The sequence below is a fragment of the Hirundo rustica genome, chromosome 17 (assembly GCF_015227805.2).
Source record: "Hirundo rustica isolate bHirRus1 chromosome 17, bHirRus1.pri.v3, whole genome shotgun sequence".
Taxonomy (NCBI): domain Eukaryota; kingdom Metazoa; phylum Chordata; class Aves; order Passeriformes; family Hirundinidae; genus Hirundo; species Hirundo rustica.
The window spans coordinates 1,457,776-1,475,211 of record NC_053466.1 but is presented as its reverse complement, the minus strand read 5'-3'; the positions used below and the strand labels follow the sequence as shown (position 1 = coordinate 1,475,211).

The 17,436-nt window shown below is 46.7% G+C and overlaps 1 protein-coding gene across 1 annotated transcript in view; it reads left to right on the top strand.

The window, feature by feature from the left end:
• LOC120760647 (transmembrane protein 132B-like) overlaps positions 1 to 17,436 on the top strand; it is a 201,320-nt gene that overhangs the window by 171,817 nt on the left and 12,067 nt on the right. Inside the window, exon 5 of the mRNA XM_040081123.2 lies at positions 5,031 to 5,174. Within this exon, the coding sequence (XP_039937057.1) occupies positions 5,031 to 5,174 (144 nt within the window). The remainder of the gene's footprint in view (positions 1 to 5,030; positions 5,175 to 17,436) is intronic.

Below are 17,436 nucleotides of genomic sequence, written 5' to 3'. Positions count from 1 at the left end.
TGTAAGGAAAGGAAAGGAAAGGAAAGGAAAGGAAAGGAAAGGAAAGGAAAGAGAAAAGAAAAGAGAAAAGAAGAGAAAAGAAAAGAGAAAAGAAAAGAGAAAAGAAAAGAAAAGAGAAAAGAAAAGAAAAGAAAAGAGTGGAATCAAAAAATGTCATCTCTTTGCAAGGTTGTTTATGTTTTCTAACCTTTCATAAACACATAATCCCAGCTGTTTGTTCTTGCCTTTGGGTGACAGAATGCTACATCTTCCCTGATATTATGGTGGACAGTGAAGTTTTCTCACACCCAGCTTTCATTAATATGTATTGGAAACCTAAAATAGTGCTCAGCCACGAGGGGGGGAAAGTACAGAATTGCTGTGGATTATAATAATTTCAGCAAAGCATCTAATTTATATATTAAGCTTGCTTAATGGATTTATATTGCCTTGCTCTTTGATCTGAAGCAAAAGGTGGTGAATAATTTATCAAACAAAAAACCCTCCCCTAGCCCAGCCCACACGTCACAACCTGCTCTGTCATTTACATTTTTTTAAGAGACGCCGTTTCCAGGCAGAAGAACTGGTTCCTAAAAGACTCCTCCTAATATTACAAATGTATTTTCGTGAGCTACACTCTGGGGAAAGAAATAATAATGAAGGAATGCAATTCTACAGACAAATGTTCCAGCTCTCTGCCTTCCTCACTAAAGACAGTCATTTCAGCTAAATGCCAAAAGGCATTTAACTGTAGCATTTGTCAGTGGAATAGGCTCGGCTTTAGGTTTCCCTCCTGATTTACAAGGGAGTGTTTATTGGGTTTAGTGTACTGTAGCATGTTTTGTTAACCTCCAGAAGAAGGCAGGCGGCTGGTGCATTAATCACAGGGATGATACCTGCCAGGGGAGCCTGGGGCACTGCAGGGCCTGCCAGGCTTTGTGGGAAGGGGGCAGGAACGGGCACTGGGGGCAGGAATCGGGCACTGGGGGCAGGAATTGGGCACAGGGGGCAGGAATCGGGCACTGGGGGCAGGAATCGGGCACAGGGGACAGGAATCGGGCACTGGGGACAGGAATCGGGCACTGGGGGCAGGAATCGGGCACAGGGGACAGGAATCGGGCACTGGGGACAGGAATCGGGCACTGGGGACAGGAATCGGGCACAGGGGGCAGGAATCCGGCACAGAGGACAGGAATCGGGCACTGGGGACAGGAATCAGGCACAGGGGACAGGAATCAGGCACAGAGGACAGGAATTGGGCACTGGGGACAGGAATCGGGCACTGGGATCAGGTAAACTGGGACCAGCTCCTGGCTCCTGGGATGCTTTCTTGTGAGATGTGTCACCGGTTTCTCCCCGTCTTTATTTTTCATCCAAAAGAGGGTGAAAGCGCTGCTCGAGGGAGCAGGGTGAGCTGCCGTGGGCTCGCCTGCCCGAGCAGCGTTTAGGTCACTGCAGTGGTGTTTAAAGCACGATTTCTGGGGACTTTGTGCCCGGAATTCCTCGGCCCGTGGGAATCATTGCTCGGCAATCCCAGCGTCTGTCTGCACTCAAAGCTCTCTCCTGGCTTCTGAAACATCTCCCATTCACTTTTCCTCCGAGTTTGTCCAAACCCACCGGTTGTCAAACGTTTACTACGGCTGTGTGCAGCGTTTATTCATATTTAAATAATGCCATTATCCCAGCCTGGAGTTCCAGTAGTTTTCGGCTCTTCCTCTTGAGTATTTCTCTCAGTAGTGCCATCTAATCAGCTTTAGGTTTTAATTAAACAGCTGTCATTTGCTTCCTAGTTCTGTTGCGACCTGATGTTGTATTAAATTTTAATTTCGCCTGGGCTGCATGAGAAGTAGATTCCTTCAGACAACAAAGAAATGCTATTAGCAGGTTACAGTTGTAATTAAGAAGAGCTCTGCTGAAGTGCTAACGCATTCAGGTACAGAGAGAGCTGCAGATAAACACACGCATTATTATTATTATTTTTTAGGGATGGAGCCTGTGGTAGGAACGTGTGGCTCCCACCCAGGCTGCAGAGCTGGAGGAGCTGGTCAGGATCTGACAGCTGAAACCCTCAACAAAATAAATGGGAAAGGATTCCCGGTTTTTCCCCAGGGACCTTGCAGTGCCCGCAGCCAGGGGATCGTGCTGGTGCTCCCTGGCTGGGGTTGCCGATGTTTGGTGGGAGGATCCACCCCTGTAAATCAGCACGATGATCCCTCTCTGCATCCCCGATGCTGGCAGCGATCACCAGCACAGGGAGCTGGAGCTCAGCAGATCTTTTCCTGCAGTAAACCCTACCATGGAAAAGTAAACCCTACCATGGAAATGTAAGCCCAGCTTTACAGAATTTAGATGAAATGTTATGACTTGTTGAAGAAGCACTAAAAAGTCTGTTTTATAAATCTCCCGGACAGTCAATTAGTTCGTATTTCTTCCTCAGAGGAAATATGTTTTTGCGGTTTATAAATAGCCAGCTCTTAAAAAGGCCTTTACACAGCCTATTATATTTGTGTAACACTCACTCCAGGCATCAGGCATCTGAAATATTGATTTCTCTGGTGGAGCTGCTAACCAGAGAAGCGCAGGGTTGGTGGGGCTGCACCAGCTCATCAGCACGGTGGGTTCCTGCATGTGCTGGGAAGCAGGGAAAGTTCAGGACGGTTCTGCTGCTCACTCTGGTCTCATGCTCATCTTCACCGGGAGTTTAGGAAAGGAATGCAAATGCCTTTATAAACTTTACATTGTCCTTCAGTGCATCAAAGCCTGACTGCAGCTCTGGCAGCTGAAGAGCTCTTCGACTTCAAAGGAGGCTGGAGGCTTGTTTGTGCTTGGCCAGGCAGGGTGATAGAACAAACAGCACAACAAACAAACGAGAAATAGATCAGAAATAGATCAGAAATAGATCAGAAATAGATCAGGCCTGTGGAGGAGCTGGTTCCAGCTCCACCCAAGTCCAGAGAAGCCTTTGATCCCTGACTCGCTGGTGCTTTGGGTCAGGCTGTGACTGCACACCAGCGCTGCTGCCTGACCTGGAGGAGTTCACAGCTGTGCTCACAGAGAGTTTGGAAGTGGAATTTGTTGTGTGCTCGTTGCTTGTGACCTTGGCCAGAACAGATTTTCCCCAGATGCTCTGAGGAAGGCCATCTGTTGCTGGACAATGTCAGAGAGCTGCTCTCCACAAGCATTTGACACAGGACCACCGGGTCTTCATCAAATATCTGATATTTGAGGGCTTAGGGTAGATGGGATATTTGCAGTGGTGAAATCTAACTACCTCTTCTCTGACTTGTGGATGAATTACCTTCACTTTCTCTTTGTGTGTCTTATAAAACCTTTTCCCACCTGAGGCGCACCTAAGTGCTTTCTTTCACCTGGCAGTGCATTTTCTCCTCAGCCTCGTTCAAATCTCAGTCTTTGTAAAGGATTTTCGGTTGTTTTTTCACACTTCCAGTTCTGTCACATTCTCCTCTCTTTGCCGGTGTCCCTCTCTCCTGGCTGGCAGCTGGTTATAAATGAGCCCATTCAGCAGAAACAAAAACTAGACAGTCATTTACTGTGTAAAACATCTGGTTTGTGCCTCGCAGAGAACAGAACAAAGCCTGTACTTATTTCCTGAGGTGTTATTCTGAAAGGCTTCTCTGCTCAGGATGACTCTCAAATCACATTGGAGTGTGAGTGTGAAGCTGAGCACATCCTTTTGGTGTTGTTCTGACCAGAAATGGGCTCGAGTGTGTGCTCGATGCTTTTCTGGGCCGTGGCTGCCCATAAACATCTCCTGGGCTCTCAGAGGTAGCTGGCACTGCTGTTATTAGTGCTGCAGCTCATTTAATTCAGGGCGCTTTTTGTAGAAGGTTCTGAATATTGATTAATAATACATCTTAGTTGCAAGTATTTATTGGTCTTCCCCAGCTGTCCTCAGCTTGTGGTCAATGCCCATTATTCTCTATCAATCCAGCCAGCAGCCAGAGCAAATGATAGTGAATGCATCTCCCTATGCAAGCTGCCATCAAACTTTTCACTAAAATCCATTCCTTCTTCCATCAATTCTAATAATGGAATTTAAAGTTAGATTAGTTCGAAACAACTTTTTTTTTTTTTTATCCCACCTCCCCCCGTCCCCAAAACTGGCGAGTAATTAGTTTTATGGAAGCTGAAAAATGGAAAGGGGAGTGATTCAGAGCAGTATTTCCTACTGCAGGCTGTCCCAGAGGGCCGGAGCGGATCCCTGTGAAATCCCGGATCATTCCTTGCCCCGCTCGTGCGTGCACTTTTGGGCAGCGCTGCTTCGGCAGAGGCTGTTCCCTCCAGCCTGCACCTGCTTCTGCCAGGCAGGGGCCTCTGTAGCAACTCATTTGGAGTAATTAATCAAACTGCAGCCACACCGAGGCACAGAGGAAGGCTGTGTTAATGGAGTCATTAGAGTGCCAGCGCCGTGGATCCATCAGGATTGCAGATAAATGTGGTTAAGCGTCTCTAGGTGGGATTTTGATGGGGAAAGACTAAAAAAAATAAAAATGTATATGGATGCATAGTTTTCCTCCGAATGTATTTATGGAGATAAATGGTCAACTCACAGCAGAGTTGGGTGGAACAGGAAGGAAGGAATGCTGTTGTGATGGTGGATGATCACCTCCCAAACCACTGGGATAAAGAGTGGGAGTAGCTGCTGATGTCCTGGCGATCCTGCTGAGCAGCGCTGTGCTTACGGATTCCGTGGCCCTCATTCCATCAGCCGAACCCGCACGTGGAGTAAACCCACGCGTGTCACACCCGGGGCTCGGCGCTCCTGGTGCAGCTTTTGGCTCAGAAAGTTGCTGAAACATTGCCGGGAGCTCTGAGGGTGTGTGCGAGGGAGGGTCCCACCCAGGGAGGGTGATCCCCTGTGCCTGTCACTCCCACCCCTGTGCCCGTCACTGTCAGGGAGGGTCCCATCCCTGTGCCTGTCACTCCCACCCCTGTGCCCGTCGCTGTCACTGTCGCCCTCACGACCCTGGTGACATTCCCACGGCATTGTGCTCCTCTAACGCCCGCCTTGTGTTTGTGTGTGCGCCCAGGACACGGAGATCCTCAACACAGCCATCCTCACGGGCAGAACGGTGTCTGTGCCAGTCAAGGTGGTGGCCGTGCAGGAGGACGGCTCCGTGGTCGACGTCTCGGACTCCGCCGAGTGCAGATCCGCCGACGAAGACGTCGTGAAGGTGAGGCGCCCGCGCGAGCTGCGGGAAGCGGTTTGTGTATTTCAGCCCTCCTCCAGCACCCCCACGCTGGGGGTTTCCATCAGCCAGGCGTTCCCCAGGGCTGCCTGGGGGAGCGCGGTGCTGAGGAGGGGGGTCCCAGGGGTGCTGCAGGCTCGGCGCGGTCCTGCGGCTCACCCGGGGCTGATGAGAAATGCCGTGGCTGATGTACCCCAGCGGGGGATGAGCTCCTTGCAGAGGGCTCTGTGCTCCAGTGTGGCGGTTCCGTGCCCATCCTTTCACAGCAACAATGCAGAATGTTGGCACAGAGGGCAGCAAGCTCCCTTCGTGCTCTGGCTGCGTCGCCAGCCAAGAGTTTCTTATAATTAAAGATCCTGAACTGTACCAACATCTGGAGGAGAGTGACAGGAGTAGAAAATAACAAGCAGATTGCAAAAAGTCTTCAAACGAGAGCTGGGAGCTTTTAAACAATCTTGTGCTGTGTTTTAGTGGGTTTGTTTTTTTTTAAATACTATGTTCAAGTGGTTCTGTCTCCCTGACATTGCGATGAAAATTGTGTTAATGTGATTTTATTGAGACTGTCTGCCTGACTTCTGACACCATTGCATGGCTTTCAGCTTTTAGCTCATTATTATTATCTTCAGGCATAAAAGAGGGGGTTTGAATATTTTGAATAGATGAATTTGTTTTATTATGTGGTTTGGGGATGTTCTTCTTTCAAATGAACTTAAGAATTGACTACAGAGAATTCAGTACGGGGTGGCATTTTTTGGCATTATTTATGGGTTCCATATTTTCCCTTAGGTATCAGATAGGGAAATAAAAGAAAAATCCCATTTTCTTTTTCTGGAAACTAAATTTCTTTGAAGGTCCTTACCAGAAGAACATGGATGAATATCTTTGTTTATGACTAAATTAATTGTGAAAGGAAATGACTGCCTTGATAAATGTTGCTATTCTTTATATTTTTTTCTCTGTGTGGCACACAGCTATTATCTGATTAGTGACTATTATTTATCAGTTGATAAACATGAACAATGAATTGCATGTTATAAACCCAAGCATCAAGTTAAATATCATCAACATATTGTTGAGACTGTCTTCTGCCTGCTCTTCAGAAAACCAGACCCAGATCCAAAAGATAGTGGGTGGGGACTTTTATTTTTATTAATTAAGTTTTTAGGACTTGCTGTACTTTGAGAATACTGGACTGAACCAGACACAATTTACACTGTAATTTATATATATATATATATATATATATATATATATATATATATATATATATATATACATACACACACACACACACAACCCTTTTTTTTTTTTTTTTTTTTTTTTGTGGTGACTTGATATAAATCAGATCTTCATTTGCCTGCTTTAGGAAATTATTTGGGTCTCAAATCACTGACAGGAGGCAATGACCCTGGGACCCTCTCCCAGACCTCTCAAATATTTTGACACAATGAACAAACCCAAGAGGTCTGAATGTGGTCTTTGTTGAGTTGGTATTGCCTCATCCTGGTGACATAAACTGGGAGCAATGTTATTTTTGTGAAAATTGCAGCATGCTCGCATGATTTCAGTCACAAATTACTGAGACCGAATGCTGTTCAGGCATAATTTTTTAACTGCAAATATATGTATCGGTTGCAAGATTGAATCCATAACAATTAATTAGCTGAGTTAAAATTTAGTACAGGCTTTATGTGCCTATATTTTTTCTGAAAAATGCATATTCCGTTTACAAGCCCCTTTGGTAAAGTCAATATTGACTTTGCTTCTGAGTTTCTGTTGCCTCTTCCATATAGGTTGTAGTGCTAAACCCTCTAATGAGAGTTGTCAGGCATTTTGGATCTAATTGCCTTATCTTAAGCTTCTTTTCACTTAATTCTGCCTTTATTGTTTCTTTGATACTGGAGACACATTCGTATTCTTTTGGGCAGAATAGAGTGTTGCATTCTGAACCTTTTATTTCTGTTTAATAGCTAATGATTTAATGGCCAATTAATGAGACGACTCTTTGATCACTGCTTTAACATCATTATTTTCAGTTAAGACAGCAAATTGAAGCCAGATTAGATCAAAACAGGCTTCCACCCAGGCTCTTGCGTATTTATACAAAATGTGTTTCTCTGGGCAGCGACCTGATACTGCTCAGAGATGGGCAGAGAGACAAGAGGGGAAGGAATGATTTATTTCTGTGCCAGAGATGTGAATCTTCCCCATTCTCAGCCCTCCACCCCCCAACAGTTTAACACCTTCCCAACGAGAGAATATTTCAGCCCCCTTTCCCAAAGCCCACCTAATTAGTGGTAAATATAATTAAACACACCTAGGGTTTTTTTTTGACCTTGCATTTTTAGCACGTGATCCTCAAAGGAATCTGAACTTGCTTTATTTCATCCCAATCCCTGATTCCCTAGATTTGGACACAAGTCCCAGTGCTGACCCACCCTTCTGCTGATCCTGGCTGCCCTCTAAAACATTTTGGTGGAAACATTCCTGTAAGTCAATGAAAGTCTTATGCTGATTCCATTATTTAAAAGGAACATTTAATGCTGTTGGCATTTGAGGGAAAAAGATTGGCTTTATGATTAAGGCACTGAAATGCTTCTCAGCATTAATTTCCATATCTCTTGCTGATTTCCTGTGTGACTGTGGGTAAATCACTCACTCCCCTTGGAATTTCGCTTCCTTCCCTGCTAACAAGGAGAGAAATTCATCCTTCTCCCCTCCTCCACCTACATTAAATGGTCTTTAAAGCTTCTATTGACTCTGAATGGCCAAAATCCTCATCTTCCCCTCATTAACCTCAGCGGTCTTCTGCCCTGGACTCCTCTCTCCCAGGACTCCTGTCCCCGTGTCCTGCTTTTCCTGCAAACCCTTAATAAACGCCTCGGGTTGTGAAGCTGCAAAGAAAGGGATGGTGGAGACTTGGCAGAAGTTGATTACAGAAGGTTTATTGCAGAAGGAAATGGACCCTGAGGGGCTCTGGCAGCCTTCAGCTGGAAGCTCCAGGCAAGGTTCATGCCCTCCTCCGTAAAAGTGCCTCTAAAAGCCTGAACTGCAGTAATTCCACAGGAAGGAAAATTCTGAAGACTCTGGAGTTTCATGGTGGCTGTAAACATCGCCATCAGCATCAAATGAAGAAATCCTAATGGGCACAGCTCCTTAGTCCAAATGTTTATCTCAGTAACCGAAAGCGAGACAGCTGCCCAATTAATTCATCCTTCCATTAGTCATAATTCCGTGTCCTTCGCAAGTTTGGCAGAAAGTGACTGATCGTTCCCCTTCATCCCAGCAGTCACTCAATGCCTCGCACCGTGGATTAATTTAGCCTAAGTCTTTATTTATTTTTTTTTTTTGGTAGGAGAAAAGGCTCTCAGTAGAAGAGCAGGGAGTCAGCTTCTGCCCACACACGAATGGGAACAGGCTCCCTGTGCCCAGCACAGGCACACGGAGAACAAACAATGGTGTTCAAAAATACCCCGTGAACTCCATCTGTGCCACAACGTGCCTCCCCTGTTATCCCGCCAGAGGAAAGCTCTTCAGTGAATTATTTTTCACCTTTTCATAATTTCCTGTCTAATTATAATGAAAGTAAAATTCAAACTGTTCCTGCCCTCTACTTTTCGAACACAAACCTTATCTTGAACCCTCCATAATTAATGGTAAAACAATAGAAGACCTAATTTTCCTGGCAGCAGCCAGCCAGGCTTTATCTAATGTGCAGAAAGAAAACCGGTGCAACAAAGGCAGGGGAGGTAAAAGCTGAAATAGATTAAATCTGAGGAGAGTTCTTGCCTTTTCCAGACAAAGCAGATGAGTGACTGAGGACCTTGTCCAACAGCCCTGGGCACAGAGATCTCCAACCCAGCACAAAAACTGCTGCAAGGCTCCACGGGCAAAAAACAAACAGGGAAACAGAGGGATGCTAATTCTCCAATTTAGAAGACAATGAATTTTTGAGAACAGTTCCTTGCTGCAGACTCACAGCACATTCTCAGGACAATTTACAGAAAGAAGCGCCTGCCCGGAGTTGTTAAATACAACTCTTTATGCAGCAGCTCCAAAAACAAAGCCAGAGCTTGTAATTTGCAAGTTCTGCAGCTGCTTTGCCATTAAAGTATGTGATCAAAACCGTAATGGACTTGTACATAAAGCAGGGATAATCTTGTTCCTCCATCTATCATATATACATCTATCCCTGTATTACCTAACAGCTCTATTTTGTGGTCACTCGTGCAGAAATCACCTTCCTCCAGGAGGCCAAACTCTTCCTGGAAGCAGTGAAAAATCCTCTCTGCTTGTTTGTATGATGGATTTGCTTTGGTGCCACTTGGCTTGTTGCACTATTAATTTTGAACTCGATCTTCTTTTCTAAGTGATATTCTTCTTCAGCGAAACGGTTCGGGACTGGCAGCCCTGGAGACGTGACTGCCCCAGAGCAGGGGCCTAAAAAAGCTCTTGGAGTCTGTTTAATTTGCTGAGTCCTTCTCCCTGTCCCTCCTTTCGATCTCGCCTGGTTGGTGCCAGCTCCATGAACCCAGGTGTGAGCAGCCCCAGGTCGGTGCCAGCTCCGTGCCCAGCTCTCCCCGGAGCTGGCAGGGACCCGGCTCTGCAGTGCGGGCACAGCTCCTGGAGTCACGACTCCTCTGGAGCCTGGCAGAGGCAGGAGCTTCATGGCAGGGAACATTCCCGAGCAGGAGGATTGCTGGGAGCTGAGGAGCCTTTTGGGGACAGAGGAGTTGTAGTTTAGCTCTCTGCTTTGCTCCGAGACGCTGCTGTGCCTCAGCAGAGCCGTGGCGATGATGCTCCTGTCCCAGGATTTATTGGCAAGGAAGAGTTGTCTCCTTTAACATCTTGCCTTTTGTATCTGTAGGCAGACACGCCTAAGTTGGGGCAATAATGAATTATCATCGAGCTGTTTGCAATTCATCAACATTATAAATTAGAGCTTCTTGTGATTTCTGGTTATTTTGGACAAAAACCCCATTCTCTTTGTCCCCACACAAAGTTCATCTTGATGAGTCCTTAGGGATGGGCAGGAGAGCACATCAGATCTCTCTACAGTATGTCTGCTGTTGAATCAAGGATTTTGCTCTCTGTTGAAATATCAGAGGTTCTGACACCCGGGTCACCAGATTCTGCTAATTAGTTTTCTAGCTTGACAAAGTACGATCAGAACAGAGGACCCCAGCCACTTACTGCATATTAAAGATTTAGCTTAAAACAAGAGTGTTTTAAGCAACAGGTGGAAATCTATATTGTCTCAGGCTTGTGCCAAGCTAAAACTTTGTGTTTGGAGCTCTATTTGCACACAAACCAGCTCCATGTATAGCAATAACGATTGCCAGTGAGGCAATCGCACAAAACCACATATTGAGGAATTAATATTCTGTATACAGCACACGTTGTACACAGTTTATAGCAAAATATATGTGTGTGCCTTCCTGAAGCTATTTTTGAACGCACACAGTCTTCAAAGCCAGCTTGAGAAAACAGTGTTTTGTCTGGGAGAAGGATTCGTTGGGAACAGACCACACCGACATGTGCAATTACACAGATTTCGGCAGAGATGCTTATGGTGTCTTCCAAGGCACCAGCTGCTACTTCAGAGGAGGAAAACAATTCTACGGCTTAGCATTTGGCTGCTCTGAGAGCAGAAATGCAAAGGGCACGGATCCCAGTCCTGGGAGACAATCATTACCCAAACCGTGGCATTGCTTAGGATAAACTCTGAATATTTTATACTAAGAAATGCAGAGAGTAAATAAACAACTCACTCCGGGCTCAACAAAGGCAGCAATAAGTAGCTGTTGTTGGGAGAAAATGACAAACTTTTATGGGCTTTTTCTCCAGGTTCTGTAGGACGTAACCTCTACTTTGTAAACTTTGTCCTAGCTGGCCATTTAAATATTCTAATTGCAGCTGTGTGAACCTCATGGTTCCGAGGCTTTTACCCCTCTTGAACTATCATTCCGGCTGGGCAAATTAATTCAGGTTCCCGTTGTCATCAGAACCCCTGGGGCCAAGGCGTGCTCTCAGCTAAAGTCATGCGAGGGTTTGACAGGCAGCGGAGTGACAGGGGCGGTGCAGAGGGCACAATTGTGTGAAAATTCAAGCAGCCATTAGCTGTCAGCTCCGGGATGAGGGCAGAGCCTTCATCTGCTGCCCTTCCCCGCTGCGGGAGCTGGGCGAGGCGGCACACGGGCGCACAGCATCCCGTCCTGAGCCGGAGCAGGGCTTGGGGCGGCACCCCAAAAGGTGGAGATGCACGCCCAGCGCTGAAGCCACCCACGGGTGCCTTCATTTCAGAGCACTCAGCAGCTACCTGCTGCTATTTGCACTGGCAGCAGCCAGAGCTTTGCCTTCCCCCGCTCCCTGGGTCACGGCCGGGCTTTGGAGGCAGCTTGGGTGTTTATTTTCGTGGTTTAGCTCCCCCACAGCTGTGTTTCAGTAACGTGTTCTGAGATGAGCTCCCCTGAGGTACGGAATTGGAGCTGGAGATGGAGAGGAGGGGGCTGACACGGCACCGTCAGTTTGAAGTACAGTTAATTTATTTGACAGAAGCACCTACTGTTGACAGTAACCAGCTCCCTTTCTCCTCTGTGGGCAAAGGCAGGCTTTTTCTTGCTAGGTCTGCAATTATTTCAATTATTTATATTTTTGCACTCTCGTTGTATGGAACTAGAATTCAGAGTGAGAGCTAGTTAGGTGTTCTTCATAGGGTCAGGAACAGGAGGAGCAGTGACACTTAGGTAGGCTTGGGGTGTATCTGGGATTCTGAGGGGAATGGGGAAAACCCAGCCTTAAAGAGTAAGGGTTTAATGCTGGATTATCGAATCAGATGATTCATTAAATGAGGATGAAAGAACAAAGTGAAGTTATGAATGGATTTCTTTTTTCATTTGCCCGAAGTATGGAAGAGTTGCACTGGGGTGTGGTTTTTCTCTTCTTCCAATTAATTACACACTCTAGGGAGAGGGTCCTTCAGCTTCAGTTTGAGCAGGGGCTTCAGTGGTTAACTAAACGTCAGGATTTAGCATTTTGTTTTGTGTTGTCAATTATTAAGGTCTGATTTGTGCTCATGGCACTGTACCAAGACATTTACTTCCACATCCAAGACTTTTTGAATTGCTAGAGTGGTTTTTGTGAGTTGAGCCAGGCTATTGGAGAATGGTCCAGGTATATCTTTAAAAATATCAAAAGTGTTCAGCACTGATTAAACTTTAAAGTTTGCATCTGTTCAACAAGAAGTTGAGGGGCAGATTTGGAACTCTGTGGCATTGGCTGGGGAATTACGCAATTCTCCACCAAATTCACTCAGAAAATGAATCACTTTTCGTTAATATTAAGTTGTTGAGTTTTACTCCTTTGATGAATTTCTCCTGAGGAAAAGCGCTGGAAGTGCTGCAGATTCCAGAACAAACAGGCAATCGTGCTTGTGGTCAGTCAGAGCCGTCAGCTGCCAGCCCTGGCTCTGGCAGTGCCATCTCCTGGAGCCCGGAGCCTGGAAAACAGCAGCAGCCTCAGTCCCTTGGTGTTCCAGAGAGCTGAGCAGCACTTCTGTTTTACATTTGGCACAGCTCCGTTCACAACGGGACGGCAAAGACTCGATTTCCTTTAAAAATGTGGTGGGTTAGATTCCAACCCAAACACACGGTACAAAACCAGAGTGTGGCAGGGAAGGGGAGGCAGAAAGTGCTGGTGCGTCCATGGCATGGGTATGGATATGGGTATGGGTATGGATATGGGTATGGATATGGGTATGGGTATGGATATGGGTATGGATATGGGATATGGATATGGCAATGGATATGGATATGGATATGGATATGGGATATGGATATGGGATATGGATATGGTGATATGGATATGGGTATGGTAATATGGATGGATATGGATATGGATATGGATATGGATATGGATATGGGAATGGATATGGATATGGATATGGATATGGATACGGATATGGATATGGATATGGATATGGATATGGATACGGATATGGCTTTGGTGATATGGATATGGTGGTATGGATATGGATATGGATATGGATATGCATATGGGATATGGGTATGGATATGGTGGTATGGATATGGATATGGATATGGATGTGGAGCCTGCTGGACTCCAGGATGAAATCTCCCTCAAACACGAGCCTGGCCCAAAATCCCTTGTGAGCCAGAGGGGACTAATGAGCAGAGAGACCTGAACCGGTGCAAGTGTCAGGAAGGGGCTGTGAAATGAACATTTCCCTCACTGGTGCAGGTCTGGGCGTTAATTCCCGCAGATTATTCCCGGAGTGCCCGCAGTGCACCCTGCCCTGCAGGACAGTGCTGCGCACGCAGTGCCCACCCTGCAGCTCTCCCAGCTGTGCAGCAGCTGCACGGGGCTGGCTGCAATGCAGACATCCCCCAGGGAAGGGGAGCTGATCCTGTGCAGACAGCCAGTGCTGCGGGCGGAGCTGCAGCACCCCAGGGAGGGGATGGGGATTGCCCAGCAGGACTGCCAGCAGGGGACTCCTCTGTGTGAGGGGCATTGCCACAAGAGAGAAATCCATAGTGGGAAATGCTAGCTCCTATTTATATCGTTTATTTATTTGCTCTTTTCCAACTGCTGCTTCTGAGATTACTGTTGGGATTTAATTCGCAATCCCTCTCCGGTGGCTCTCAGGTTTCCTTCTGGAAACATAAGAGGAAATCCTTAAGATGCGCAGTTCTTCCTCAGATCTCTCACAATCAGCATTATGCGCCACAGAGCCAAATTAATGTATGCCCTTCCTTATTGTTTCCCTTCTTAATTCATTTCTTTCCATAAAGGCTCAGCAAGCACCAATTTTCCAAGTGAGTTTTTAATCGCCTGAGCTCAGCATGATTACTGTCTCACAATCTAGTTGCCATTTGATGCAATCAGCATTGCAGAATACAACAATCTCTTTTTTTTTTTTTTTTATTCCTCCCCCAAAACCGAATGTTCCAAGGCCAGCCCATAACGCTTTGCTGCGAAGGAACACGAAACACTTGCAGAGCTGTGGGAGAGAATACAACCTGTGATTGCCAGGTCTTCCCCAGCCAAGCGCATGGAGGTGACGTGAAAAAACACTTCTGTAAGATGGGGCACAAAGAATTTCATTATTCCAATGCAAAGAGCCCAGGCTGGGGAGGCGGAGAGGGAAGGAAAGGGAGAACGGGAATGCGACGCGCTCAAGTGTTTGGGACTGCTGGGACGTTTGCTTTGAGAGGGCCTTTCAGGAGCACATGTTGCCAGGGGAGAACTTCCCTCCACATCTTTTATTGCCACCCCCACAAATAAAAGATTTCAAAACACCCATCCTGGAAATCTGCAGATTTAAATAGTTGCTGCCACACAGCAGCTGGAGACTTTTAGATTTCCCCGACCCGCAGTGAGTTTAGTGTGAGAGATGATTGGAGTGAAATGAGGAAATCCTTCCTTGGAGCCAATGCTCCATTGCTGTGCCCCCAAGCACATTTTGTGTGCTACAAACGCCAAGCAAGTGTTTTCAAAATTGCTAAGTGAAGATCAGGATCTGAGTATGAAAAGCAGGGGCAAAGTGACACTGAAGGAAAGAAGAATGGGTAGAAGGGAAACAGCAGCTGCAGATCCTGTCTCCTTAGAGCAGGGTTGTGTCCCCTCCTTACAGCCCATCCTGCAGCACCTCTGCAGAGCACCAGGGATGGCTTCTGGTCTCTTTGGGACAGGGAGCACTGGGAGAAACCCACAGCTGATTCCATTGCCATTCCATTGCCATGGTGAGGTGGGGAGGATCCAGCTCCGGCTGCCGTGGGGAGCTGAGACCCTGAGGGGCTTCTCCTTTGTGCTGCTACTGAGCCAAGTAAAAACCCACAGCGTGTGGATGTGCCCCAGTTCTGCCCCTGCATCCCGCGCCACTGGAGCTGTGGAAGTGGCAGCTTGTTTGTTGTTTGCAGTGCTCTTGGGGAGTTTGAAGTCTCGCAGACAGCCGTTTGCTGAGACCTTCTGTTCCTCACAAACCCGACAGCGTGGCTTGTTTCATCGCCTTATGTTATTATTGATACTTTCATCTCGTGTAACCAGTTCTGCCGAGGAAAAAATACATTATTGCCAACTTTGATCCCCTTAATTCTCGTCAGAAGATGCCTCCAGCTCTGGCCCATTTGAGGGATGCACAGATGGTTTTGTACAGGAGCGTGGCTCCTTGGAGAAGGCTGCTGACCTCGTGCGAGTCAGGGATCCTGTTTAGTGAGACTGAAGAGATCCTGAAGCAGGCTGCTGCTGCCTGTCTTTCAAATAATTCTTTTCCTGTCTGTCACTGGGAGTTCAGGAAGAGCTGCAACGAGCTCAGGGAAAAGCCTGTAGTACCGGAAAACGAAGGTGATTCTAAATAAAGGCTGAGATGAGACCGACTGGCAGGAAGGGAAATAAGGAAAAGAAGCAGAAGGTATCCTGAAAAGCAGGAATTCTGCTGGAGCAGCTCATCCCTTCCCAACTCCCTAGCTCAGAAGGCTGGTGCACCTTTTCCTAAGCCCTGGGCCGTAGCTGCAGGCACCGTGCATGTGCTGCTCTCCGGGGAGCAGGAGATGCCCACGAGTGAGATCTGTCACAGCTGGGGTGGCTCTTTGACCTCATAAGAAACAGATCCTGTGCACCAAACCCTTTCCATGGCTCTTGGAAGCTCCTTCCAGGTACTGCCAGGTGTGGCAGATGCACCCTGGAAGTGCCCAGTGTGTTTTCCAGCAGCTGGAAGCACAGAAGGGAGTTTTGGTTATTCTGCTTTGAGTGAAATGTTTTCTGCATAATCCCCTTGAATGTGCAGCTGGAGATGAAGTGCAGCACGGACGGGCACTGGAAGGCAGAATCCACCTGCATGAGAATGGCCCCAAATGCTGCATCAATAAATGCAGGTGCCCTGCACTGAGCAGGAGTTCACTGAGGGCTGGTGACCTTCACCAGCTGCAGGGGCTGCAGAGCTGGGCAACAGTGAAGGCAGAAAACTGGTGAAAAACAAACATCTCACTGCCACAAAGAGGGGTCCTCTCTCAGGTGAAACCAAGAGGGCTGCATCTCTGCATGAAACAGGATAAAGTTACTTATAACTATATAAAGGATATTATAAAACATGATAATAGAGTTGTTTCTGGGAGCTGATGGCTTTGGTCACCACAAAGGGGGTGTCGTGCCATAAAGATGAGACTGCTGGCAGGCAGAGAGAATTTCCTTAAAACTCATGAGCTCTCCTTGAAATCCTGGCAAGAATATGAAATTATCTCAAAATAATGGACCGGATGGACAGGAAAAAAAAAAAAAGGGTTTTGGCAGCAAGTGTGGTTAAAATCCCAAACAAAACATCACCAAACCCTGCTTTGCCACAGAAGTGGGAGGTCAAGGCAAGAAATTATTTGAAGATTTCAGGAGGAAATAGGAAGTGAAGCTGCAGAGGAGGAGACGACGGCTGTCCTACCACAGCCTCCAAAGTGCACCTGCAGCACAAACACTGGGGAAAAAAATCCAAGTGATGTCAGCTGAGAAGCCACTATTAAAAAAACTTAAAAGGAGAGAGGGAGCATGAGCCTCTTACAGAAAATAAATGCAAACTGTATTCAGCCTTCAGTGCTGATTGCACAGAGTATAAAAGCACAGTGCAGCACCTGCAGCAGGGGTGCCTGGGGTGCAAGTGTTGCACAGGACTTGTGTTCTGTGTCACATTTCTGGCAGAAATGTGGCAGTCACAGCACTGGTTTGCAGGGCCTCTGTTTGGTTTGTATGGATGGGGAAGGGAATGTCTCCAGAGAACAGCGGTACAAAGAAAAATTGTGCATTAATTAAGAAATTAAATCTGTTCTTCACATTAACTTGTCCTTTTGTAGCTGTAGCAAGTCGGAGATGAAAGTAAGAGAGGGACCTGGGGGTTCATAGGAAGTAATTTCTGTATCTGCAATGATCTGTATCTGCAGAAGTTCTGCAAAGGATCACCTGGGGCTCACGGACCCGAGCCTGCAGCACAGGGGAAATTGCAATCCATTTGTACCCAAATCCAGGCTGACCACTGTCCAGTTCAGGTTCATCCACTGCTGCTCTCAGCCTGCTCTGTGTCCTGGTACCTGGCCACTTTCTTTTCATTTTGCTTTCCCTGCCTCTCTCTATTTTTAACTTAGGATTTTCCTCTCTGTTTATTTAGGGATTTTTAACCAAACACAGTTTTTAATGACACAATCTGGAAGGATTTTCTCTTTGTGTGGCACCTGTAAGTTTCTGTGTA